At 41.0% G+C, this 22,082-nt stretch overlaps 1 protein-coding gene across 1 annotated transcript in view; it reads left to right on the top strand.

Moving 5' to 3' along the window:
- Positions 1-22,082, top strand: part of CPNE4 (copine 4) — a 493,405-nt gene that overhangs the window by 429,731 nt on the left and 41,592 nt on the right. The window contains exon 8 of the mRNA XM_047100293.1: positions 17,641-17,739. Coding sequence (XP_046956249.1) covers positions 17,641-17,739 — 99 coding nt within the window. The remainder of the gene's footprint in view (positions 1-17,640; positions 17,740-22,082) is intronic.

Raw genomic sequence — 22,082 nt, 5'->3', positions numbered from 1 at the left:
AAATACAAATCAAAGCCACCATGAGATACCACCTTACACCTGTCAGAATGGGTAACTCTAACAACTCAGGCAACAACAGATGTTGGTGAGGATGCAGAGAAAGAGGATCTCTTTTGCACTGTTGGTCGCAATGCAAGCTGGTGCAGCCACTCTGGAAAACAGAATGGAGGTTTCTCAAAACACTAAAAATAGAACTACCCTATGATCCAGCAATTGCACTACTAGGTATTTATCCAAGGGATACAGGTGTGCTGTTTCGAAGGGACACATGCACCCCCATGTTTATAGCAGCACTATCCACAATAGCCAAAGTATGGAAAGAGCCCAAATGTCCATCGAGGGATGAATGGATAAAGAAGATGTGGTGTGTATATACAATGGAGTATTACTTGGCAATCAAAAAGAATGAAATCTTGCCATTTGCAACTACATGAATGGAACTGGAGGGTATTATGCTAAGTGAAATGAGTCAGTCAGAGAAAGACAAATATCATATGACTTCACTCCTATGAGGGCTTTAAGATACAAAACAGATGAACATAAGGGAAGGGAAGCAAAAATAACATAAAAACAGGGAGAGAGATAAAATATGAGACTCTTAAATATGGAGGATAAACAGAGGGTTGCTGGAGGGGCTGTGGGAGGAGGGATGGGCTAAATGGGTAAGGGGCATTAAGGAATCTACTCCTGAAATCATTGCTGCACCATGTGCTGACTAACTTGGGTGTAAATTATAAAAAATAAATAAATTATGGAAATAAATAAATAAATAAATAAATAAATAAATAAATAAATAAAAATTGAGTGGACTAAAAACATGCATTTATTAGGCATCACCTATTCAGGGTAGTTTACAAGGAAAATTGAGGCTTTGTGACCTCTGGCATCCAGAACTTAAAGCCTACATTGAACATCTTGCCCCTATTCAGTCAAAGGACATTTACCCAGGGCTCATCACTAAACCAGAATTCCCCTTTTTCAAAAAAGTTAGGGAATCTAATGTGGAGATACCCCAAAGTCAAATAAGGATTTTGTAGTTTTAAAAGTTTAGTTTGAGGGGCGCCTGGGTGGCTCAGTCGGTTAAGCATCCAACTTCGACTCAGGTCATGATCTCATGGATTGTGATTTCGAGCCTCGTATTGGGCTTTGTGATGACAGCTCAGAGCCTGGAGTACTTCACATTCTGTGTCTCCCTCTCTCTCTACCCTTCCCCCGCTCACACTCGGTCTGTTTCTGTCTCAAAAATAAATAAACATTTTTTAAAAATTTAAGTTTAGTTTGATATTTCTAGGAGAGATATCAATGCCTCTTGGAGTTAGATGTAACTAATAAAAATAAAATGGAAGATTTTAGAATTTGCCTTCTAACTTTCAGTGAGTTGTTACTGTCTAGAATAGATGCAACGACACAGGAAGCATGATACAATCGTTCTTCCCAGGGTTGATCAAGTATGATCCCACTGACGGGTGGGAATGACACTAGGTAAAGGAGAAGGAAATCACTTAATTTTTCAATCATTTTAAGAGTAGGACAGGAACTTAAGGACCATTGAGTCTAATCCTTTCTTTCTCCAGATGATAGCCTTGAGCCCCTGAGAAATAAAGTATCCTGCTTAAAAAGGTAATGACTGTTCCGAGACCAAGAGCCCTCATCTCCTGCCTCTGTCCAGTGCTCCTCCCACTGAGAGATGTGCAGAACATTTGTTTCTGTGACTCAGTGAAAGACAATCTTTACTGAGAATGTTGAGATTTCCCCCCCAAAGGGCCTCTTTCCTCAGTATCTCTCCAACATGAGATGTCGATAGACTTCAATTTCTTTTCACAGCACATATTGTGGATATGGTGTCTCAGACTCTTGAGCCCTGGAACGGACTTTATGTCTTACAGCTTTGAGGTTATAAAGCTATGAAGCTGTAAGTTATATACCTAATCTAAATTCTAAATGAAGTAAGTTATATTCCTAATCTAAATTCTAAATCAGTTCCTACATATCCTCTAAAACATTAGGAGGGAATTATTACTTACCCTTTGTGAAAAGTGCCCCAAGACCCTTGTGTGAACGATGCCATTCACATGTTTATTTCATTCTCTCATTCATTTGCCCAACCAACACTTACTGAGTCTTTAATTATGTACCCAGAAATTTTACAATTTTTTTCTGTATGTGATAAATGTTTTTATGACTGGACTGTAAGCTTAATGTGAGTAAAAATTAACTCATCTATCTTTACCATTTGTTGCTCTATGTATTGCACCTAGCCCCTGACGGTGTAGATACTCAGTAAAGGTGTGATAATGAATGAAAAAAAATTATAAAATAGGCAAAATAAAGTCCATAGTCACTTTTTCAATCTCCTACTATCAAATACATCAGCTTCACCTGCAATTATTTCAGGAAATATGAAGAGAGGTAAAGAGATAGAAAAAAAGACCGAGAGACCAGGGACCAGAAAGAGTGGGGAAGAGGCCCTTATAATTTCAGAACTCCTCAAGGAGAACCATACTTAATTATATGTTAAGGATAGTATGCGTCATACCTCAACAGCCTACTGGACTGACTTATATTATTGAATATCTGTGCATTAAGTAGAGATGGTGTTCATATTTGCAATTTACATAAAGAAGCTTCCTGACTCCAACACCCATCAGCCCCTGATTGAATATCAGCTTCTCAGATAGATCTTGCACCTGTAAATTTGGTACAAAAGAGTGGTACAGGTTGACCAATTCAGAGTGACTCTGATCATGAAGATAGAGCTCTTGTTGAAAGCTTGAGGCGTAAGTCACTCTAAAATCCTGCCTCTTCACTCTGCCCACACCACCATGGGAGCTTCAATCTTCCTAAAGAGTAGCGAGGTGTGAAGTTAAAGAGGTTTGGACAAGCATTTGGGAGCCCCTGAAGCTTATCTGAACTAACCAAGCCTCCCAAAGCCATAAATCTCCAAAGAAAGCTTCCAAGAGTGACATACTTCGTTGTGAAATCTCTCAGGGATTGGCTGCATTCCAGGAAAGAAGAGATGTGTGGACTGCAAGATAAAGCCAACATGCACATTACCCCTCCCTCCTGGGTATCTCTTAGTCCAACTCTCATAAGCGTAACATTTGAGGATGTTGCCTGCCTGCTTAGAGTAGTGCTGCATTGCATGATCATTAAGAAGCCAGGATTGCCCTTGAATGCTGTTTTCTGTCTGTGGTCAGGTTCTTACTGGATTGAAGAAGATAGTGTGAACCATAATATAAATGTAATTATTGCCACCATTGTCACAGACTACTGGATTTGCTATTGTTTCTCAATGTGTCCAGAGACCGCATGCATACAAAATGGCAAGTTGCTTGCTTTGAAGACAGACTCTTGGGACCCTCCCCAGAAAACTGAATCAGAATCTCTGAAGGGAGGACCTGGGAATCTGAAATTTAACAAGCTCTCCCTTGGCATATTAAATTCACAGGCATAAAATTTTCTTATCACCATTCCTTTAATGCAAGCCAGTCATTTTGCAGAATAGGACTCAGGCCCAGGGAGGTGGAATGACCTGCTTAATGTCTCATAGCTGGTTAACACCAAAGGCCACTCCAAGGGCCCATGTCTGTACCTTCCCAGATCTGTCCTTTTATTACCACAACATCTTCACCATCATATCCTGGAGCATTCATCATGGCATAGCACAAGTTCCTGCAGGAAAGTGCTCTGAGATGCTTGCACTGTCTCTGGAGCATGTAACCTGCGGGGAGACAAGAGACTCAATTGGACAGATTACATTCCAGTTCTGTACAGGCTCAACGGTAAACAAGAGGAAGGAGAGAGTAGCTCTGCATCCTCCAGTTGTCCCGCAGGCACCCAGGGTGCTCTCCTGCTCTATCTGTCCTTTATGCTCAGAAAAGGATCTTCTTTTTGCCATTTATCCTTCTGTATAAATAATATAAAGAGCTCTTATACTTGCATATGCCATTCAGCAAGTGTATATTTTCTTATTTGCTCTTAGAAGCCTTCCCTGACTCTCCACAGTGAACACTCCTAGACAACCCTTGGTGCAACCCTCTAGTTTTGCGATTTCCACTCTGTGTGACTATTATCTACCTACAAGTGCATCTCCTGCACTAAACTGTCAGCATCTTGAGGGCAGGAGATAATGTCTTTCGTCTCTTTATACCCGTTGCCAGCACAATTTCTATTCCATGGGAGGTGATAAATAAATAATATATGTGTGTCTAATAAATTCTTGCAACAACCTAGTGGTAGAGAGGAATTATCATCCCTACCTTAGAGATAAATAAACTGGGTATAAAAAGACAAAGGAACTTGGTAATGATTACACAGTTGTCCAGTGAAAGGGAAGACATTTGAATCAAATTATGAATGACTCCCAAGAGCACTGCCATTTCTATTCGTATCAAACCACTAGCATGTTACCCTCAGCATCAAGGTATTTCCTCCTCTGGAGGTAACTACTTCCATAACCAAATCTCTAATTTGGAAAAGGAAATTTGGCCTGACAACTTGAAATGTAGTGAATGCAAAGTGTAAATTGGGAGCAGATTTGGAAGAAAAAGCAGTTAACAGCAAAAAAGTCTAGAACCAAAAAAACAGATTGAGTCAAATGGCACTGACCTGAGTCTACAAGGGGAACTTGTGCTTTGGATGCTTCTCCCACTAAGCACCTGGTCTGAGTTTCAGGATTAGAGGAAGCCCCATCATTGTGGACATACAGTACTGACAAGCAACACAGAGCACTCCTCCACTGCATCTAGACTTCGTGTCCCAGATGCTCTGTGTTTCCTCTTGAGGTGGGGATCAGTGATGAGGGCAGACCAGTCAGGAAAGACAGATGGTGGATGACTGTGTACAGACACATTTACAGGGCCCACACTGGAATTAAAACATGCTGGCACCCCCAATTTTTAGCATAGATTTTAAAACAAAGACTGGTGAGAGAACTACATTTTACTAGGTCTTGTTTATCAGCTAAAGTAAGTCCTCTGACCTCTCTCCCTCCCCTTTAAAGTTCACCCTTCAATTATTTATTTGAAAACTTCAGGCAAGTTCTTGCACATGCTCATCCACAAGTCATTTCAGCTACCTCACGACCTGGACCATGCCATCCACCCTCCTTTTGTGCATTGTCTCCTGCTTCTGCTACACCTGAAACCAGCTGAGGGCGCTTCTCCACTTTAATTGTGTCAGAAACATTAACCCCAAGACAAGAGGGGTCATATTCCATGGATCCTAAAGATTCCAGCACCATTTTCTCTCTGCTATAAGACCCTGCTATTTCGTGAAAACTGTTCTTTCGGGCTGCCTTTTTACTGAAAGCCCCCTCCCTGGAACTCAGACACAGGGGCAAGGCCTGTGGAAAAACCTGAGTGATTATTACCAGACTCTACTCAGCCTTGCCCCACTCCTGTAAAATCCGATTCTTTGTTTCTGGACCCATCTTGTCAGCCTACTGTCTCCTTACCTTAGATGGAGTCCCACAGAAGATACTCAGGCTGTCATACAGACAAACTTCCATTAGTCCTGCCCACAATTCCAGTGAAGATAGCTCCCAGAGATGGACATGCTCGAGGCTTCAGCCTTGACTGCCACTTCTAGAGCTGTAACTACACAATGTTTATTTGAGAAATTCTTCCCTCCATCTACATCCTGTATGTTACCATATTACTGGATCCAGCTTCAGTCTCTGCTCTACTATGAAGCTCTGTCTTTGCTTCTTATGGAACCCTGCCTGCCCTGCCAAACTCAGAAGTCCAAGTCAGAGTATTCATGTCACAATGGAGGAACTACTTTTAATTACCATGCTAACAGCTGGGTTAATGTCAGATGGCGATTGCCAGTGAGCAATCACAATGAAGTGATTAGAAGATAACCAAAGGGGTTTAGATCCTCTTCCCATGGACACACCCAGCCAAGGTCTGCCTGTGCCCAAGTCACAACCATCAAATAAAAAATTATATATATTTGATATTCTTCTTAAAGATATTTATGGTGCTGTAAACTACTAAACAAATATTGTGTTAAGGGTTGTCACGGCATTTTTACAAAAAATAAGTGATCCCAAATACTAAAGAATGGATGAATTTCTCACAAATCCCTAATCATGGCTGTCCTGAAATATGATTGTATATATTTGCCTAAATCCTCCTTAAAATGCTGGAATATTGCCTGATTTCCCAAAAGCTACAGTTAAAAAACTGGTCTAGACTGAGTGATATGAGAACACAGTTTGATTCCTACATTCTTAGCACTTAATTTTGATGGTCTCAATTTAAAATTGCATCTTTAAATGAACCTAGTAAGATCCCACCTGGGTTAGTCATTCCAAGCAATTTTAAAGAGTTCTTATTATCAAAAAGAACATTAAAAATACATATAAGTGTATTCTTCCCTGAGATAGATCAGATATCATGAGTTAGCTGATTATTAAAAAAAAGAAAGAAAAGAAAAGAAAAAAAGAAAAGAAAAGAAAAGTAAAGAAAAGGATAAGGGGAAAAAAGCTTACCATTGGAAAGGCACCTGCAGAAGTATATTGTCAAGCTATAATAGTGTAATGGTATAATGGTATAATGACAAGAGCCCTGAATGTAGAGAAATGAAACCAGGTTCACAGCCTTATTCACCTCTTGCTACCTCTGCACTTGGAAAGAGGCCACCTTCAGTTGCCTTATTGCATTTTATGATCATCATCTGTAAAAATGGACCCTTTTCTCAGGGTGGGGGTTTTGTGAGGATCATCATGAGACCATAAACGATTGACTTTTAGCTTTCCAAGGTGTATAAATATACCTAATAAAAGAGAACAAAGAGAGTATTATCACATTAATCAGGCATTGATAGTTAATTAAGAACTGTATTACTTTAGGAGCGCCTGGGTGGCTCAGTGGTTAAGTGTCCAACTGCAGCTCAGGTCATGATCTCGCAATTCATGGGTTTGAGTCCTGCATCAGTCTCTGTGCTGACAGCTCAGAGCCTGGAGCCTGCTTCAGATTCTGTGTTCCCCTCTCTCTCTACTCCTCCCCCACTCACACTCTGTCTCTCTCTCAAAAATAATAAAATAAACATTAAAAAAAATTTTAAAGAGAATTGTATTACTTTATTTTTTTTTTCAACGTTTATTTATTTTTGGGACAGAGAGAGACAGAGCATGAACGGGGGAGGGGCAGAGAGAGAGGGAGACACAGAATCGGAAACAGGCTCCAGGCTCCGAGCCATCAGCCCAGAGCCTGACGCGGGGCTCGAACTCACGGACCGCGAGATCGTGACCTGGCTGAAGTCGGACGCTTAACCGACTGCGCCACCCAGGCGCCCCGAGAATTGTATTACTTTAATATGATAGTCTCAGACTTTGAAGCAGAAGGTTGAAAAAGGAATAAAGATGTAATGCCATATAACTAGGGAATTCTGGATCTGGAAGGGACCTCACAGAACATTTCTTCCAATTTTGAATCCCCAGACACCCATTTTATAGAGAAGGAAACACAGAGAGATTGAGAAGCTTTCCTGGGATCTCACAGCACTACCTACAGAGCTCAGACTAGAACTTCGCTCTCCTGCTTCCCAGTGCCTAGCACCTATGACTACAATTGTTAAACTGTGTCCATAATCCCTTTTCCTACATTCCTACACCCATGTCCACAACCACCAAAGCTTATTATCCAGTTCAATTATGTCCTTTAATAAAAATTAACAAGATGATTTCAATACCTTCCCTTCCCTTTGCAATGTAGACAGGACTGAACACTTGGAGAACTGCCATCAACTTCACTCAGGGAGAGAGACCTTTTTCATTCAGTATCAAATATTTATCTGCGTTCTTACTTGTGCCCAAGAACTGTGCTATATCCTGATAAAAATATGAGTGCTCCAAGGTTTCCTTCAAGTTGTGGATATAGACCAGTGGTGACCACATAGGTGGAGATATTAAAGCAGATATAAACAGACTGCAATAGAAGCTTAAGCGGATGGTGTGACTAAGGAACCAAGAGAAATTTGACAGTGAATTCTGCTTCATCCAGACAAATGACAAGTATACAATATTAACAAAAATTAAAATGTGAAAAGTCAAGAGATCAGATTTCCTTCATCTACAAGAATTCTGCAGTGATCAGTGGCAGTTATATAGTTTTATGTTCCTGGTTTAGACAGCCCACCCTTCCTACCAGGAACTGGATCAGATTCTGTCCCTGAGAACTCTGATGTCAATGTCAGCCATACTCTGAACACCAAATATTCTGTACTAGCAGTAGATAACTAACCTCTGTGTTTCTCAATTTCCTCATCTATAAAGTAGAGACAATTATAAAAGCTCTCCATTGGTAAGGTTACCTTGAGGATTAAATGAGTTTGACCATGTCAAATGCTTAGAACAATGCCAGGGACCAGGTGCCTGCATGGCTCAGTCGGTTAAGCATCCAACTGGGACTCAGGTCGTGATCTCACAGTTCGTGAGTTTGAGCCCCATGTCAGGCTCTGTGATGACAGCTCAGAGCCTGGAGCCTACTTCAGATTCTGTGTCTCCCTCTGCCCCTCCCCCACTTGTGTTCTGTCTCTCTCAAAAATAAATAAACATTTAAAAAAACGTAAAAAAAAAATCCAAATTCCAGGGACCAAGTACGTGTTCAATAAATGTTAGCATCTCAGTATGGGAATGCCAAGTGTCACTGAAAACTCACTCCTAAGTGTGAATATATGAATGCAAGGGAGGAGATGAAGAAAGGTGTGTCGATCAGGCTTAACCAGAAGAACGGAACTGGTGGGGGATACAGTTTAAGAGATGTATTGGAAGAAATTGGCTCACATGATTGTTGAGGTGACTAAACAAATCTGAAATCCCTAGAGAAAGGCCTTGGGAAGGGCAGACTGGCACTCCTAGGCATAAGCTGAAGTGACAGTCCAAGGCAGAATTTCTTCTTCCTCAACAAAGCCTCGGTTCTGCTCTTAAGACCTTTCAACTGATTGTATCAGGCCCACCCAGATTATCAAGTAAAGTCTCCTTTACTTTGTTTTTAACAGCTTTATTGAGATATAACTGATATACAGAGAACTGCACATATTTCATGCATGCAATTTGATGAATCTGGACATATGCAAACACCTATGATACAATCACCACAATCAAAATAATAGACATATCCAACACCTCCCAAATTGTCCTGTATCCTCACTTAACATGAGAGCTAGCCTTTCAACAAGTCTTTGAAGTGCATAATACAATATTGTTAACTATAGGGACTATGTTTTACAGCAGATCTCTAGAACGTATTCATCTAGCATAAGAAACCTTATAAACATGGAACAACACCTTCTCTATCCCTCCCAACCCCCTCAGCCCTTGGCAATTACTATTGTAGTCTCTGTTTCATGAGTTCCATTCTTATATATACCTCATAAAAGTGGAATCAAGCCGCATTTATCCTTCTGTGACTAGCTTATATTACTTAGTACATTATCCATCCATGTTGTCAGAAATGTCAAGATTTCCTTCTTTTTTAAGGCTGAATAATATTCCATTGTGTGTATATACCCCATTCTCTTTCTCATTCATCTGTCTGTGGATAGTTGGGTTGTTTCCATATCTTAGCTATTGTGAATAGTGCTGCAGTGAACTTAGAAGTGCAGATATCTTCAAAACACTGACTTCAATTCTTTTGGATATATACCCAGAAGTGGAATTGCTAGATCATATGGTACTTACATTTTTAATTGTTTGAGAAACCTTTATATTGTTTTCCATAGCTATTACACCATTTAACATTCCCACCAACAGTGCATAAGGGTACCAATTTCTCCACATCCTTGCCAACAATTGTTATCTTTTGTTGTGTTTTTTTTTCCCTAAGTAATGGCCATCCTAACAGATGTGAGGTGATATCTCATTACAGTTTGGATTTGCATTTCCCTGATAATTAATGTTGCTGAGCATCATTTCATATACCTATTGGCCAGTTGTATATCTTCTTTGGAGGAATGTCTATTCAAGTCCTTTGTCCATTTTTTAATTGGGCTATTTAGAGTTTTTTTGCTGTTGAGTTGTAGGAGATACTTATATTCTTTGGAAATTAACCCCTTATCAGATATATAGTTTGAAAATATTTCTCCCATTTTAGAAGATGCCTTTCATTTTGTTGATTCCTTTCCTGGGTAGAAGCTTTTTAGTTTGACATTGGTTTTGTTGCCTATGCTTTTGATGTCATATCCAAGAAATCATTACCAAGACCAATGCCACGAAGCTTTCCACCATGTTTTCTTCTTTAATTTTAATGGTTTTGGGTCTTATGTTTAAATCTTTAATCCATTTTGAGTTGATTTTTATGCATAGAAAGGTTTTAATCAAATTCCTTTCCTTTCCTTTCCTTTCCTTTCCTTTCCTTTCCTTTCCTTTCCTTTCCTTTCTCTTTCTTCTTTCTTTCTTTCTTTCTTTCTCTCTCTCTTTCTTTCTTTCTTTCTTTCTTTCTTTCTTCCTGCATTTGGATATCTAGTTTTCCCAACATCACTTGTTAAAGAGACTATCCTTGGGGCGCCTGGGTGGCGCAGTCGGTTAAGCGTCCGACTTCAGCCAGGTCACGATCTCGCGGTCCGTGAGTTCGAGCCCCGCGTCGGGCTCTGGGCTGATGGCTCAGAGCCTGGAGCCTGTTTCCGATTCTGTGTCTCCCTCTCTCTCTGCCCCTCCCCCGTTCATGCTCTGTCTCTCTCTGTCGCAAAAATAAATAAACGTTGAAAAAAAAATTTAAAGAGACTATCCTTCACTGTGTATTCATGACATCTTATTAAAAATTAGTTGACCATACATGTGTGCATTTATTTCTGGGCTTTCTGTTCTGTTTCATTAGCCTACAGGTTTGTCTTTATGCCAGTGCCATGCTATTTTAATCACTGTAGCTTTGTGATATATTTTGGAGTTAGAGTTAGAGTGCATCCAGCTTTGTTCTTTTTTCTTAAGATTGCTTTGGCTCTTCTGCGTTGATAAATTCAACACCATTTCATGATAAAATGCTCAACAAACTAGGTATAAAGGAATGTACCTCCAAAGTAATAAAGGCCATGGTTAACAACATACTCAATGGTGAAAACTGAAAGCTTTTCCTGTAAGATCAGGAACAAGATAAGGATTCCCCCTTTCTACTCAACACAATACTCGAAATCCTTTCCAGAACAATTAGGAAAGAAAAAAAAAAAGAAATATAAATAGGAAAAGAAGTTGTAAAATTATCTGTTTGCAGATGACATGATTCCCATATGTAGAAAACCCTATAGACTCCACCAAAAAGAACTACTAGAATTAATACACAAATTCAGTAAACTTGCAGGATACAAAATTAATATACAAAAGTCAGTTGTGTTTCTACATACTAACAATGAACAATCCAAAAAGGAAATTAAGAAAACAGTCTTATTGGGGCACCTGGATGGCTCAGTTGGTTGGGCGTCCGACTTCAGCTCAGGTCATGATCTCACAGCTTGTGAGTTTGGGCCCTACATCAGGCTCTGTGCTGACAGCTCAAAGCCTGGAGCCTGCTTCCAATTCTGTGTCTCCTTCTCTCTTTGCCCCTACCCCACTCATGCTCTGTCTCCGTCTCTCAAAAATAAACATTAAAAAAAATAAAAAAAAACAGTCTTATTTACAATAACATCAAAAATAATAAAACACTTAGGAATAAACTTAATCAAAGAGGCTAAAAGTTGCACATTGGAAATGACAAAACATCGATGAAATTAAAGGAGACACAAATAAATGGAAAGACATTCTGTGTTCATGTACTAGAAGACTTAATACCATTCAAAATATCCATACTACTCTAAGTGGTCTATAGATTCAATGTTGTCTCCATCAAAATCCCACTGGTGTGTTTTTGTTTTTGTTTTCGTGTTAGAAATAGAAGAACGATCCTGAAATTCATATGGAATCCACAAAGTCTCCTTTATTTTAAAGTCAACTGACTATGAACTGATTAACTGTGTCTATACAATATTTCACTACAACACCTAGATTAATGTTTGATCAAGTCACCGGGGACTGTAGCCTCACCAAGTTGACACATAAAACTGACCATCACAAAAGGCTAATGAAAAATAAGATGACATATCTTTCTTCTAATGCTCTCAATGCAAATGTCCAATAAGAACCAGATGGAGTAGTACAGACCCTCAAGACGCACCTATCCATGCATTTCACAGACCAAGCTAAGGACCCCAGAGACAATGTGCACGCTGCTATCGATGCAGCCCCTTGCGTGGGAACAGTGAACAAGTTCTCTCTGTTGCTTGGTGTGTTTATTGAGCTTTGGAGAATCCAAATTATTTATAGTTTCAATCACAGAATGGAGGTGTTTACACAGAGCAAATTAACAAGACCTAAATTCTGAATTTCCGCTTCCATTAAGAGGCAGTATGATATAACAGAAAATATATCACCTGTGCATCAGGCGCCTGGATTCAAATCCATCTTTGTCACTTTCTAGGTGTCCAGTCAAGTCACTTAACCTCTGTAAGCCTGTGAATGGCCATTACCTGTGAATGGTAAAAATAATATTGTCATTTCAACGTTATCGTAAAGGATTAAAGACCATAAACCAAGTGGCATGAGTTCATAAAACATGATCAGTTAAGACATGCTATGAACTTCTTTTAGTTCGGAGATTATCTAGTGTTAGCTGAGTAGTCTTGGGAAATTTACTTTCCTTCTCTGTGTCTCAGTTTCCTCATCTGTAATATGAGCATAACAATAAATTGTTCTGGGGATTAAATGAGTTGATATGTATCTTTTCATATATAAAATTAATTTATATAAACTTTGTGCTCAGAATAGTGCCTGGTACGCAGTAAGCACTATATATGTTGCAATTATTATAATTTTCCATTTATGTGGTAGCTGTGAAATAAGGGACATGGAACACCTGGATTTTAGTCCCAGCCCTGCACTGGGTGAATGCACAGAAGCCACTTCACTTCTCTGCCATCATTTCCTCCTCTGTAAAATGAAGGAGTTGATTGGACTGTCTGCGGCACTCAGACATTGTAAGATTGCATGCTAAATTCCACTGAGAGATGCAGGGACTTGAGAAGACTTCTGGCTCATAGAGTCTCCAGCTGCTGATCTCTCACAGATCTGTCAAGGCTTCCTTATTGATTCACACCAAGAATCCTGCCTCGGTCTTGGTTTTTCTGCAGGGCAGTTGATCTGTTTACTTTGCACCAAGATGTGTTCCTCTGTCAGCCTCCTCGGAGCTGTCACAAGCCAGCTGCATGGCAGGGAGAGACGGAAAAAGTGTTTTTGTTTTTCTGCTTCACTGTGTCTTCCTTCCTTTAGGGTCCCTTCTGAAAAAGGCCAAAACAGAATTCTGTGTCTGCCATAATGAGACATGCTAGCCAATCGAAGAAGCAGGGCCCATGTCAGTGACAGGGCCTGCCCCAGGTAGGCCAGGATTAGAGTCCCGTCAAGCCTGACTCAGCCTCCAGTCCATGGGGCTTCAGTGGTCACTCCCTTTCTGCCCCTGACATATAGCACATTACAAACATCCTGAATGCTGTGGTTGGCAGGTGGAAGGAGGGGACAGTAACTAACTAAAGTATGACAGGAAATCTAAGGGAGGGCAAAAAAAGAGTGACATGTGGTTTTTGCCTAAGATTATGTGGCAGACTGAAATTCTACATACATCCTGTCTTGCTTTTTCTGTATTATACTGTGACTAGTGAGGCAGGAAGGAGGGACTCCTACCTCTTTCGTCAAGGCAGAAGAGTTATAAAGGCTGCTTCCATTTCTTCTCTCTCATGTGCTTCTGCCCCCTTTGTCTTTTTATCTGCTCCTCCCCAGAGGTAGAAGAATATCTGAGTGTCAGACTCAGGTGTCCCATGGTTGTATTTATGACCAGGCAATGTTATGAGCTTTAAAGACAGGGTCCCAAGAACTGCCCTTCTTTCTTTCTGTGTCCCGGCCCGTGTCATAAACGTCTAAGGAGGGAGGGACAGTACGGAGGGACTGGCAAACAGGGAGAAGAACACCTGGTTGTAAGTAACTGCACATCAACTGACTGTGTTCAACAACGTGCTATTTATAATACACATTATGAACGGATTTTTCCAAATGACTGACTCATTGATTGGTTCCCCTGGCCATTAGAATAAATGAGGTAGAGGGGCGCCTGGGTGGCGCGGTCGGTTAAGCGTCCGACTTCAGCCAGGTCACGATCTCGCGGTCCGTGAGTTCGAGCCCCGCGTCGGGCTCTGGGCTGATGGCTCAGAGCCTGGAGCCTGTTTCCGATTCTGTGTCTCCCTCTCTCTCTGCCCCTCCCCCGTTCATGCTCTGTCTCTCTCTGTCCCGAAAATAAATAAACGTCGAAAAAAAAAATTAAAAAAAAAAAAGAATAAATGAGGTAGAACTTCATCCTACTTTGAATTAAAAAGGGAGTTCCCATCACTCCTAACAAACACTGCATTGCTTATCATTTCCATCAGAAAGAGCTAAGCCTTTCATTGACATAGGTTATTTTGCAACCTATACAGCTCCAAATAATCTTAGCATCTCCAAGGGAGAAGAAAACTCAAAAGAACATTCTCCACTTGGCTTTCTCTACCACGTTTTTGGGGAATAGTTTCTTCTTGAACATTTCCAGTAATAAAACACTCACTCTTACACAGATGACTATTTCTGGAAAGGTATAATTCTTTGTTACTTCCTTGTAACTTCCTCACCACTTCCTCCCCGCTTTTGGCGTCAGACAAAGTAAATTGAAATACCTTTTCCTATGACAGCGCTTTAAATGGTTCTCAGACTAGGTTATGCTGTAATGATCTCAGTGGCTGAAAACAGCAGCAAATCCTTTCATGTAGACACAAATGTCCATCCTGGATCATCTGGGGACTCTGCTGCACATTTCCCTCACTTAGACACTAAGGTTAAGATAACAGATACTATTAGTAGTTTACTTTTAGCATCTACCAATTGAGTAACCATGCAATGACCGAAAAGTTAGTGTAACTTGAGTAATGGTTTCAAATGAATTTTAATTGTTATTCTCCAACTTCCTGGGATTGAAGTTTCTTTCAAAACTAAATAGGATATCTTGAGTTCTAACTCCATGTACTCCAGAAGTTGATACCCTCCCCAGTGTTTCTGTGGGGTTCCATTCCATGGAGTTACCTGTCTGACTCTCCCTCCACAGCCCTTCTCCCCCAAGTTCTCAATCCCTGTGGGCCATATCACACTGCAGTCTGGTCTGCTTGTCCCAAAACATGGACACAGCCCCTCTCCTTTATTCTCCAAGTCACCACCAGCATAATGCTATAATGGGTGGCAGATTTACTAGAGTCTTAAGGATAACAGGGAAGAGGAAGTAGAGAGGGCACCTGACTAGTAGAAGAGGAAGTAGACAGGGTCAAATGACTTGACCTTTGAAAATTAGACCTCACAGTTTCCAAAGTTCCTTACCTGTCTCCTACTTTCCCCAACCCCAATGTCAGGCCCATCTTCAGCTCTCTGATGAATCCTTGCCTAATTTCTTCTCAACCCACACCGCTGGGCCCCATGTCTATGTCTCTAGTTACAAAGGGAAAATTCAACTTGACATTACTTTATTCAGCAGAGCAGTTGAGCTCCCTTTGTCTTAACCTCTACCATTTTGATTTATTCTAATACAATCTCCTTCATAACAAGGACTTCTTAATATGTTTTACAAGTGAAAGAATTATCTACCATAGCCTCCACATTAACAGAGAAAGCAGAAGTTGAGAAATTAGTTTTTCTTTAAGATGCCTCAAAAAATTTTGTAGCAAATGCTTTTTATTCCAACCAACTTCATATTAAAGAAAATTTGAAATGTTGTATGCATGGATTGTAAAGGGTGAATTTGGGGATATCCAGGAAGTCAGATCATGAAAGTCCTTAGAAGACCTGTTAGCTTATATGCATTTTTTTATTTTAAGCAGGAAATTAGCCTGATTGGTGGATTAGCATTGGGTGTTTGGGGGTGGGGAGCATAAGAGAGAGGGCAAGGAGACCAGCCAGTGCTGGAGTCCAGCCATAGGGGACGGAATGCACAGGAGTTGGTGTGGGAGCCAGGATTAGGCAAGGTATCAGGAATGACACTCGGTTTTCTCTTTGTAGCAACTGGTTGAGTGTTGGCACAATTCACCATGACAGAAAATAAATGAACAGGAATCAATGGGCGGGGAGATTATGTTTCTTTTTGGACACAATTCATTTTAGGTCTGAGGCATCCCACAGATCAGAGAAAGGAGTTAAGTCAGGTTTTTCAGGCAGGAGTGGCCAGAGAGGTCTGCATCCTGAGGAAGGACCAGGTTGCCTCTTAGAACCCCAATATTCCAGGGGAAACTTTGGAGTAAAAGATCCCTTTTGCTGCCTTTGTCTTATTCGAGGTCTGGGACTTCCTTGGTGCAAATCACTAGCTTAATATATGGAAGTGACATCTACAGCACTTGAGACTGAGACCTTATTCCACAACCTGCACCCTGGAAAAAATGGAGAATTCCTTCTTCACCTATGTATGTGTAACCAAACAGAGGGAGGGCTATTGATTTAATCTGAGTCACTGTACAGAGTGTTGCTTGGGGGCCCAGAATTTAACCTCAATATTGCTTGAAAGAGCCTTCTTGTAGAAGTGAGTGTCTCATTGTGATGGATGCCTGACATTTACCAGTGTGACTTACCTGTCACTGTTTTCCACCCATTTTTCATATGGGTACAGTTAAAAGATTTCACTTGTTTGCCTTCTTATGCAGCATTATTAGCATCATGCTTTTGCCTTCAGAAAAAAAATAGAAAAAGAAAATGTGATTAGTATTGTCCCATTCAAATCATTAAAACCTAAACTGCCATCGTAGAAGCTACAGACATGGAGTCAGGCATCAGTTTCCAGCTCTAGACCAGGGAGGCTCTCTGCTGTGAGGGAGAACACTGGAATTGGAGTTAGGACATCTGCCTTCCCATCCCAGATTTCCATTCACTAGATAGTCCTTCAGTGAGTCACTCATACCGTTTTGGTCCTGTTAGTCTTATCTGAAAAATGGGCAAATTATTAGTCAATGATGAATCACAGGGCTGCTTTGAGATTGTGGTGGCAAGACTAAGTAAAGACTCTAGAAACCACTGGGAGTGAAATCTTGCCATTTGCAACAGCATAGATGGATCTACAGAGCATAATGCTAAGTGAAAGAAGGCAGGAAAGAAAAATGCATATGATTTCACCCATATGTGGAATTTAAGAAACAAAACAAATGAACAGAGGGGGAAACGAGAGAGACAAAGCAAGAAAGAGACTCTTAAGGATAGAGAACAAACTGATCGTTGCTGGGGAGGTGGGTGGGGGGATGGGTGAAATAGGTGAAGGGGATTAAGAGCACACTTATCACGATGAGCACTGAATGATGTATAACATTGTTGAAATCACTGTATTATACACCTGAAACTAATATAACACTGTATGTTAACTACACACTGGAATTAAAAATTAAAAACTTAATTAAAAAAAAGACTATAGAAACCAAAGGGATACTACATCCCAAATGCCACAATCTAAGAGTGCTGGGCTTTTGGCATCTCTCATCAGTTCTTCCTCATAAAGTTCACACTGCCTTCCGCTACTGTGGATGCATTCTTAATTTTTTTTAAAAGATACTTCCTTTCTCTTGCAGTGCATAGTATGGGACTGGGATTCCAATGGCAAACATGACTTCATTGGAGAATTCACCTCAACATTCAAAGAGATGAGAGGAGCAATGGAAGGGAAACAGGTGGGTGGTAAACCACGCATGCTATTTCCCCACACACTTCTCTCATGATGCATCCTTAGCACCCTCTATACATGGAACAGCAGGAGGGGAGACCTCAATACTTGATTAAATGTGACAAGTAGGGAGCATGGGGGGATTTGAGTACCTAGAGTCTAGTACTAGCCCCACCCAAAGCAACCAGTGTGCCTTTGGACAAGACACTGCCTCTGTGTGGTACAGTTTCTCCATCAATAAAACCGAGGGGTCAGATGAGAATGTTTCTCGTTTCCCTTAGCTGTATAGCCTGCGACAAGTGACTCAGTTTTCTCTGTGCCTCAGTTGTCTCACTTAAAAAATGAGGGTGGTAATTGTACCTACCTAATAGAATTTTGTGAAGATTAAATGAGATAATCCACGGTATTCACGTAGCAGAGTGCCTGGCATGCAGCTAGTACTTCCAAAATATCTGCTTCTAGTAGTACTATTCTTTCCATGACTTGGTGGCATTCAGTGCGCATTTAGTGCTTTGGAAAAGTTATTGGATTCCTCCAAATTTTCATGATGGACACTAGATTTTCATTTGGCTTCTCCATTTCACTCTCACACACTGGATACCAAGACACGTACCCAAACACTGCCATATACCATAGAGGCACATAGGGATTTCATTGCACCAGACACAAAGCTAAACTTCCTCTGCATTTCTCTCAGACACACATGCATTCACATATCAATAAATTGATCAGTCAGTTGCTGTCATCTGGACCCTAATCATGGAACTGCTGTTCTCCCCTGTTCAGTGTTCACCTGCCCAATTTCCAGCTACAAAATCTGTATCTCTTTGCCTAAGGGCTTTGTCTGGTGACTGGGGCCCATTCATCCCAGAGCCCACGGGAGGCTGAGGTATGAGGGGAGGTGTAGCTCCTTCTAGGGAGTGGCCCTCAACAAATAATTCATGGGGGAAAAGGGAGTATAAATACCCAACTATCTTGCCCCACAGGTGGCAGAACTCGGAGTGCGTGTTCTATGCAGCTTCCCAGGGTTCCCCAGCGGGAATAGGCCCTGGTGGCCACAGTGGTAACTGACCCGCACACCTTTTTGGCAGCCTGCGCATCTCAATTCCCTACTCCTCGATTGGTACTTTTTGGTATTACCTCCCAAGTGAGCCATTTACACTTAAATCCTTGCCTCTGGGGCACTCAAACCAAAATACCTGACATTCTTACTCTGGGACCCACTGTCCCCATGGAACAGAAAAGAGTGACAGCTGACCGTTCAGTAGCTTTTAGAAAGGTCTTTTCCCTAGAGATAAGATCCTATACCCGGCCTGGTCAGAGGTACTGATTACAGAAATGTCACAACTCATTTTTCAAGTCTCTTCTTTCAGATATAAGGTCAAGATATACCTAGACTGGATGGGAATAAACTAACATGCTTGAGAATGGAAGTTTAATCTAAATCGGACCGTTTGTTGAGTACTTACATTTGGTCTAGAAAATCAAGGGCAGCTTTTTTCATAACTCCCACAAAACCTGGTGTATATGCTGTATTAAATATCCAGTATTGCAAGCAACTTGTGAAACATGCAGAGATCTTCCCCACGAGCAGACACGCAGAGCTTCAGGGCCATAGTCAAAATCACACTAAATTATAAGTGCGTCACACCCAGGATAACAAAGAAGATAGCCAGAGAAGTTGTTGCTCTGTTGAACCAGGCCCCACTGTGCTAATAAATCAATGAGTTATCAATACCACCTACTAGAGTTGTAAAAATTTTAATAAAGTTGTACCTTATTCTCCTCTACAAGTAGAAATAGCCAAATCAATAAATGTGGGAAACATGTCGTCTTTAGGCTCCTAAGAGGGTGTTAAAAGTAAAATTATAGCATATATTATCATTGAAAAACACCAAAGTCTGATGCTTTCAAACAAACAGAAATGAATCCTCAAGTCCCACTGAGGAAATGGATCATATGATATGGCACTTTTCTGTATCACCAGAAAGATTTTATTTGGTCCCATCACTCAGCCCCATTTGGGTGCATTTACACTGTGGGAAATGTTCTCTTATTTACTGATTCTACTAATATTTATAAGGAACACCTACTAAGCGCCAAGCTCTAGGTGTGTCATGACTGTGCATCAGAGTACAATATAGACATGAATCAAACAAAAAATAAAAATGTTATTACAGCTTGTGACAAATGCTATAAAAAACTGAACCAGTTCAGTATAAAGGTATGGTATTGGAAAGATAATCTGAAATGGCAGCATTTAAGCTGAGGTCCCTTAAAGATGAAAAAAGCCAACCATGTAACAAGCAAGAGAAAAGCATAAAGGCCAAGGGAATCTTACATTACAAAGTCCTGAATGAGGAAAGAGCTTGGTGTGATTAAAGATGTGGAAAGAGACTAGTGTATCTGGAGCAGAGAGCATGCACGGGATGTGGTCAAAGACAGAAGCAAGGGCCAGGAAAAGCACATTCTAATATCTCGAAGAAAGGAGTTTCAATTTTCCTCTAACTGAAAAAGAGACAGCTTTGTGCTCTCCAGGACAGGAACCACAAGCTACATGTGAGTATTTTAGCCTCACTTTTAATTAATTAAAAATTTGAGTTTCAATTTCAATTCCTGAGTTACATTAGCCACACTCCAAGTACCCCATCACCTCCTATGGCTAGTGGCTTCAATGTTGGTTGGTGCAAATATAGAATATTTCCATCATTGCAGAAAGTTCTACTGGACAGTGGTGCAAAGGAGTCCAAGCTAGAGAATGACATGACGGGTTTTAACTTGTTTAAAAGATTACTCTGGCTACTGTGTACATAATCCATTGTAGAGAGAAGACAGTGAAGCAGATCTGTCAGAAGGCAAGACAAGAGGTAATAATGACTTAGGCTAACAAAGTGGTAATGGAGATGGAGAGAAGTAGAGTGATTTAAGATGGATTTTGGAGACAGGGGCTAAGACATGTTGAGGGTTTGGATATGAGGGGGATAGATGGGTAAATGTGGGTGCCATTTCCTGAGTAAGGAAGTCTTGTTTCAGGGAGGTCCAGTTGTGTGGAAAGTTCAAGAATGGGGTTCGGGAAACTGGCACTCAGGGGAGAGGCCTACCTGGAGATGTATTTTGGAGCCGTCAGTAAACAGAAGTGGTTGATGTTAAGAGAATGGAGGATAGGGAGACAGATAGAGGAGGGTTGAACCCTGAGGAACCTCAGTAAGTAGAAACAGAGACAAAGAGAGGAGACATCATCCTCTTTTAAGCTCCTTCCTATGAGAGTCATGGTTCTGCAGGTACAGGGTAAATTCTTGATTAACTTGGATGAATTATTGGGTGGCCTTCATGAACAGCCTTAGTCTGAGGTGGCCAAAAGGGAGACTTGCAAGAAGAACAAATAGGAGAGTCCCTCCAAGATCCTCCCCGTGGAAGCCTGCATTAATAGGCCAGGCTTTGGAGCGGGACTGACAGGTACCAATCCCAGCTCTACCAGTTGCCACCCATATGACCTGAGCCTCATCTTTAGTCTACAAAAGTGGGTTGTAGGGAGAGTTAAGTGGGATTGTAGATGTAAGGCACATACCCCATAGTTACATGAAAACTTTATCCCAAGACAGATGCAAACTACTTACACCTGGTTCATCAGCATCCCCTTCCCACCCAACAGGCATGAAAGCCCCAAGTGCCTGCGGGCTCCGACTCAGCTTTTTTGGAGCCCTTGTCTGGCTCCACCAACCCATCCTCCACTACTGGTCTGCCTTAGCCTGAGAAATGAGTGCACTTTTCATGGATTATCATTTTAATTCTTTTTTTTTTAATTTTTTAATGTTTATTTGAGACTAAGAGAGAGAACAGGAGAGAGGCAGATAGAGAGGGAGATACAGAATCTGAAACAGGTTCCAGGCTCTGAGCTGTCAGCAGGGAGTCCGATGTGGGGCTCAAACCCACATACTGCAAGATCATGACCTGAGCCAAAGTCGGACCCTTAACCAACTGAGCCACCCAGGCGCCCCTATCATTATAATTCTTAATAGAATTTGAAATCTAACTCATTCAAAGTTTCATTTGTTATGTCCTGCTTTGTTGAAGAAATTGAGGTTAATGGGAATGATTGAAAATGACAAAGGAACCACCACAGCCTCACTTTCTAAGTGTTACGGTAAATCCCCACACTACTTGTTCACACTGTGACATTAGAGGAAGATTTGGGGGAAAGTTTTGATGGGTTTGGGAGGGGCTTGGGGTGCTTTGTCTGAAAACACTAAATCTGCTTTGAGACAAGCTAGAATTCTTGCTTATCAAGAGCTTGCCACATGGAGAGCAGATTAGAAGAGAACCTAAGAGAGGGAAGAAAGACAACCATCA

The sequence above is a fragment of the Lynx rufus genome, unplaced genomic scaffold (assembly GCF_022079265.1).
Source record: "Lynx rufus isolate CCGP_SWC_20201006 ecotype Redwood Valley unplaced genomic scaffold, mLynRuf1.p SCAF_5, whole genome shotgun sequence".
In the NCBI taxonomy this organism is placed as follows: domain Eukaryota; kingdom Metazoa; phylum Chordata; class Mammalia; order Carnivora; family Felidae; genus Lynx; species Lynx rufus.
Note: the sequence above shows the minus strand (reverse complement) of the source record. Positions and strands in the feature narration are given on the sequence as shown.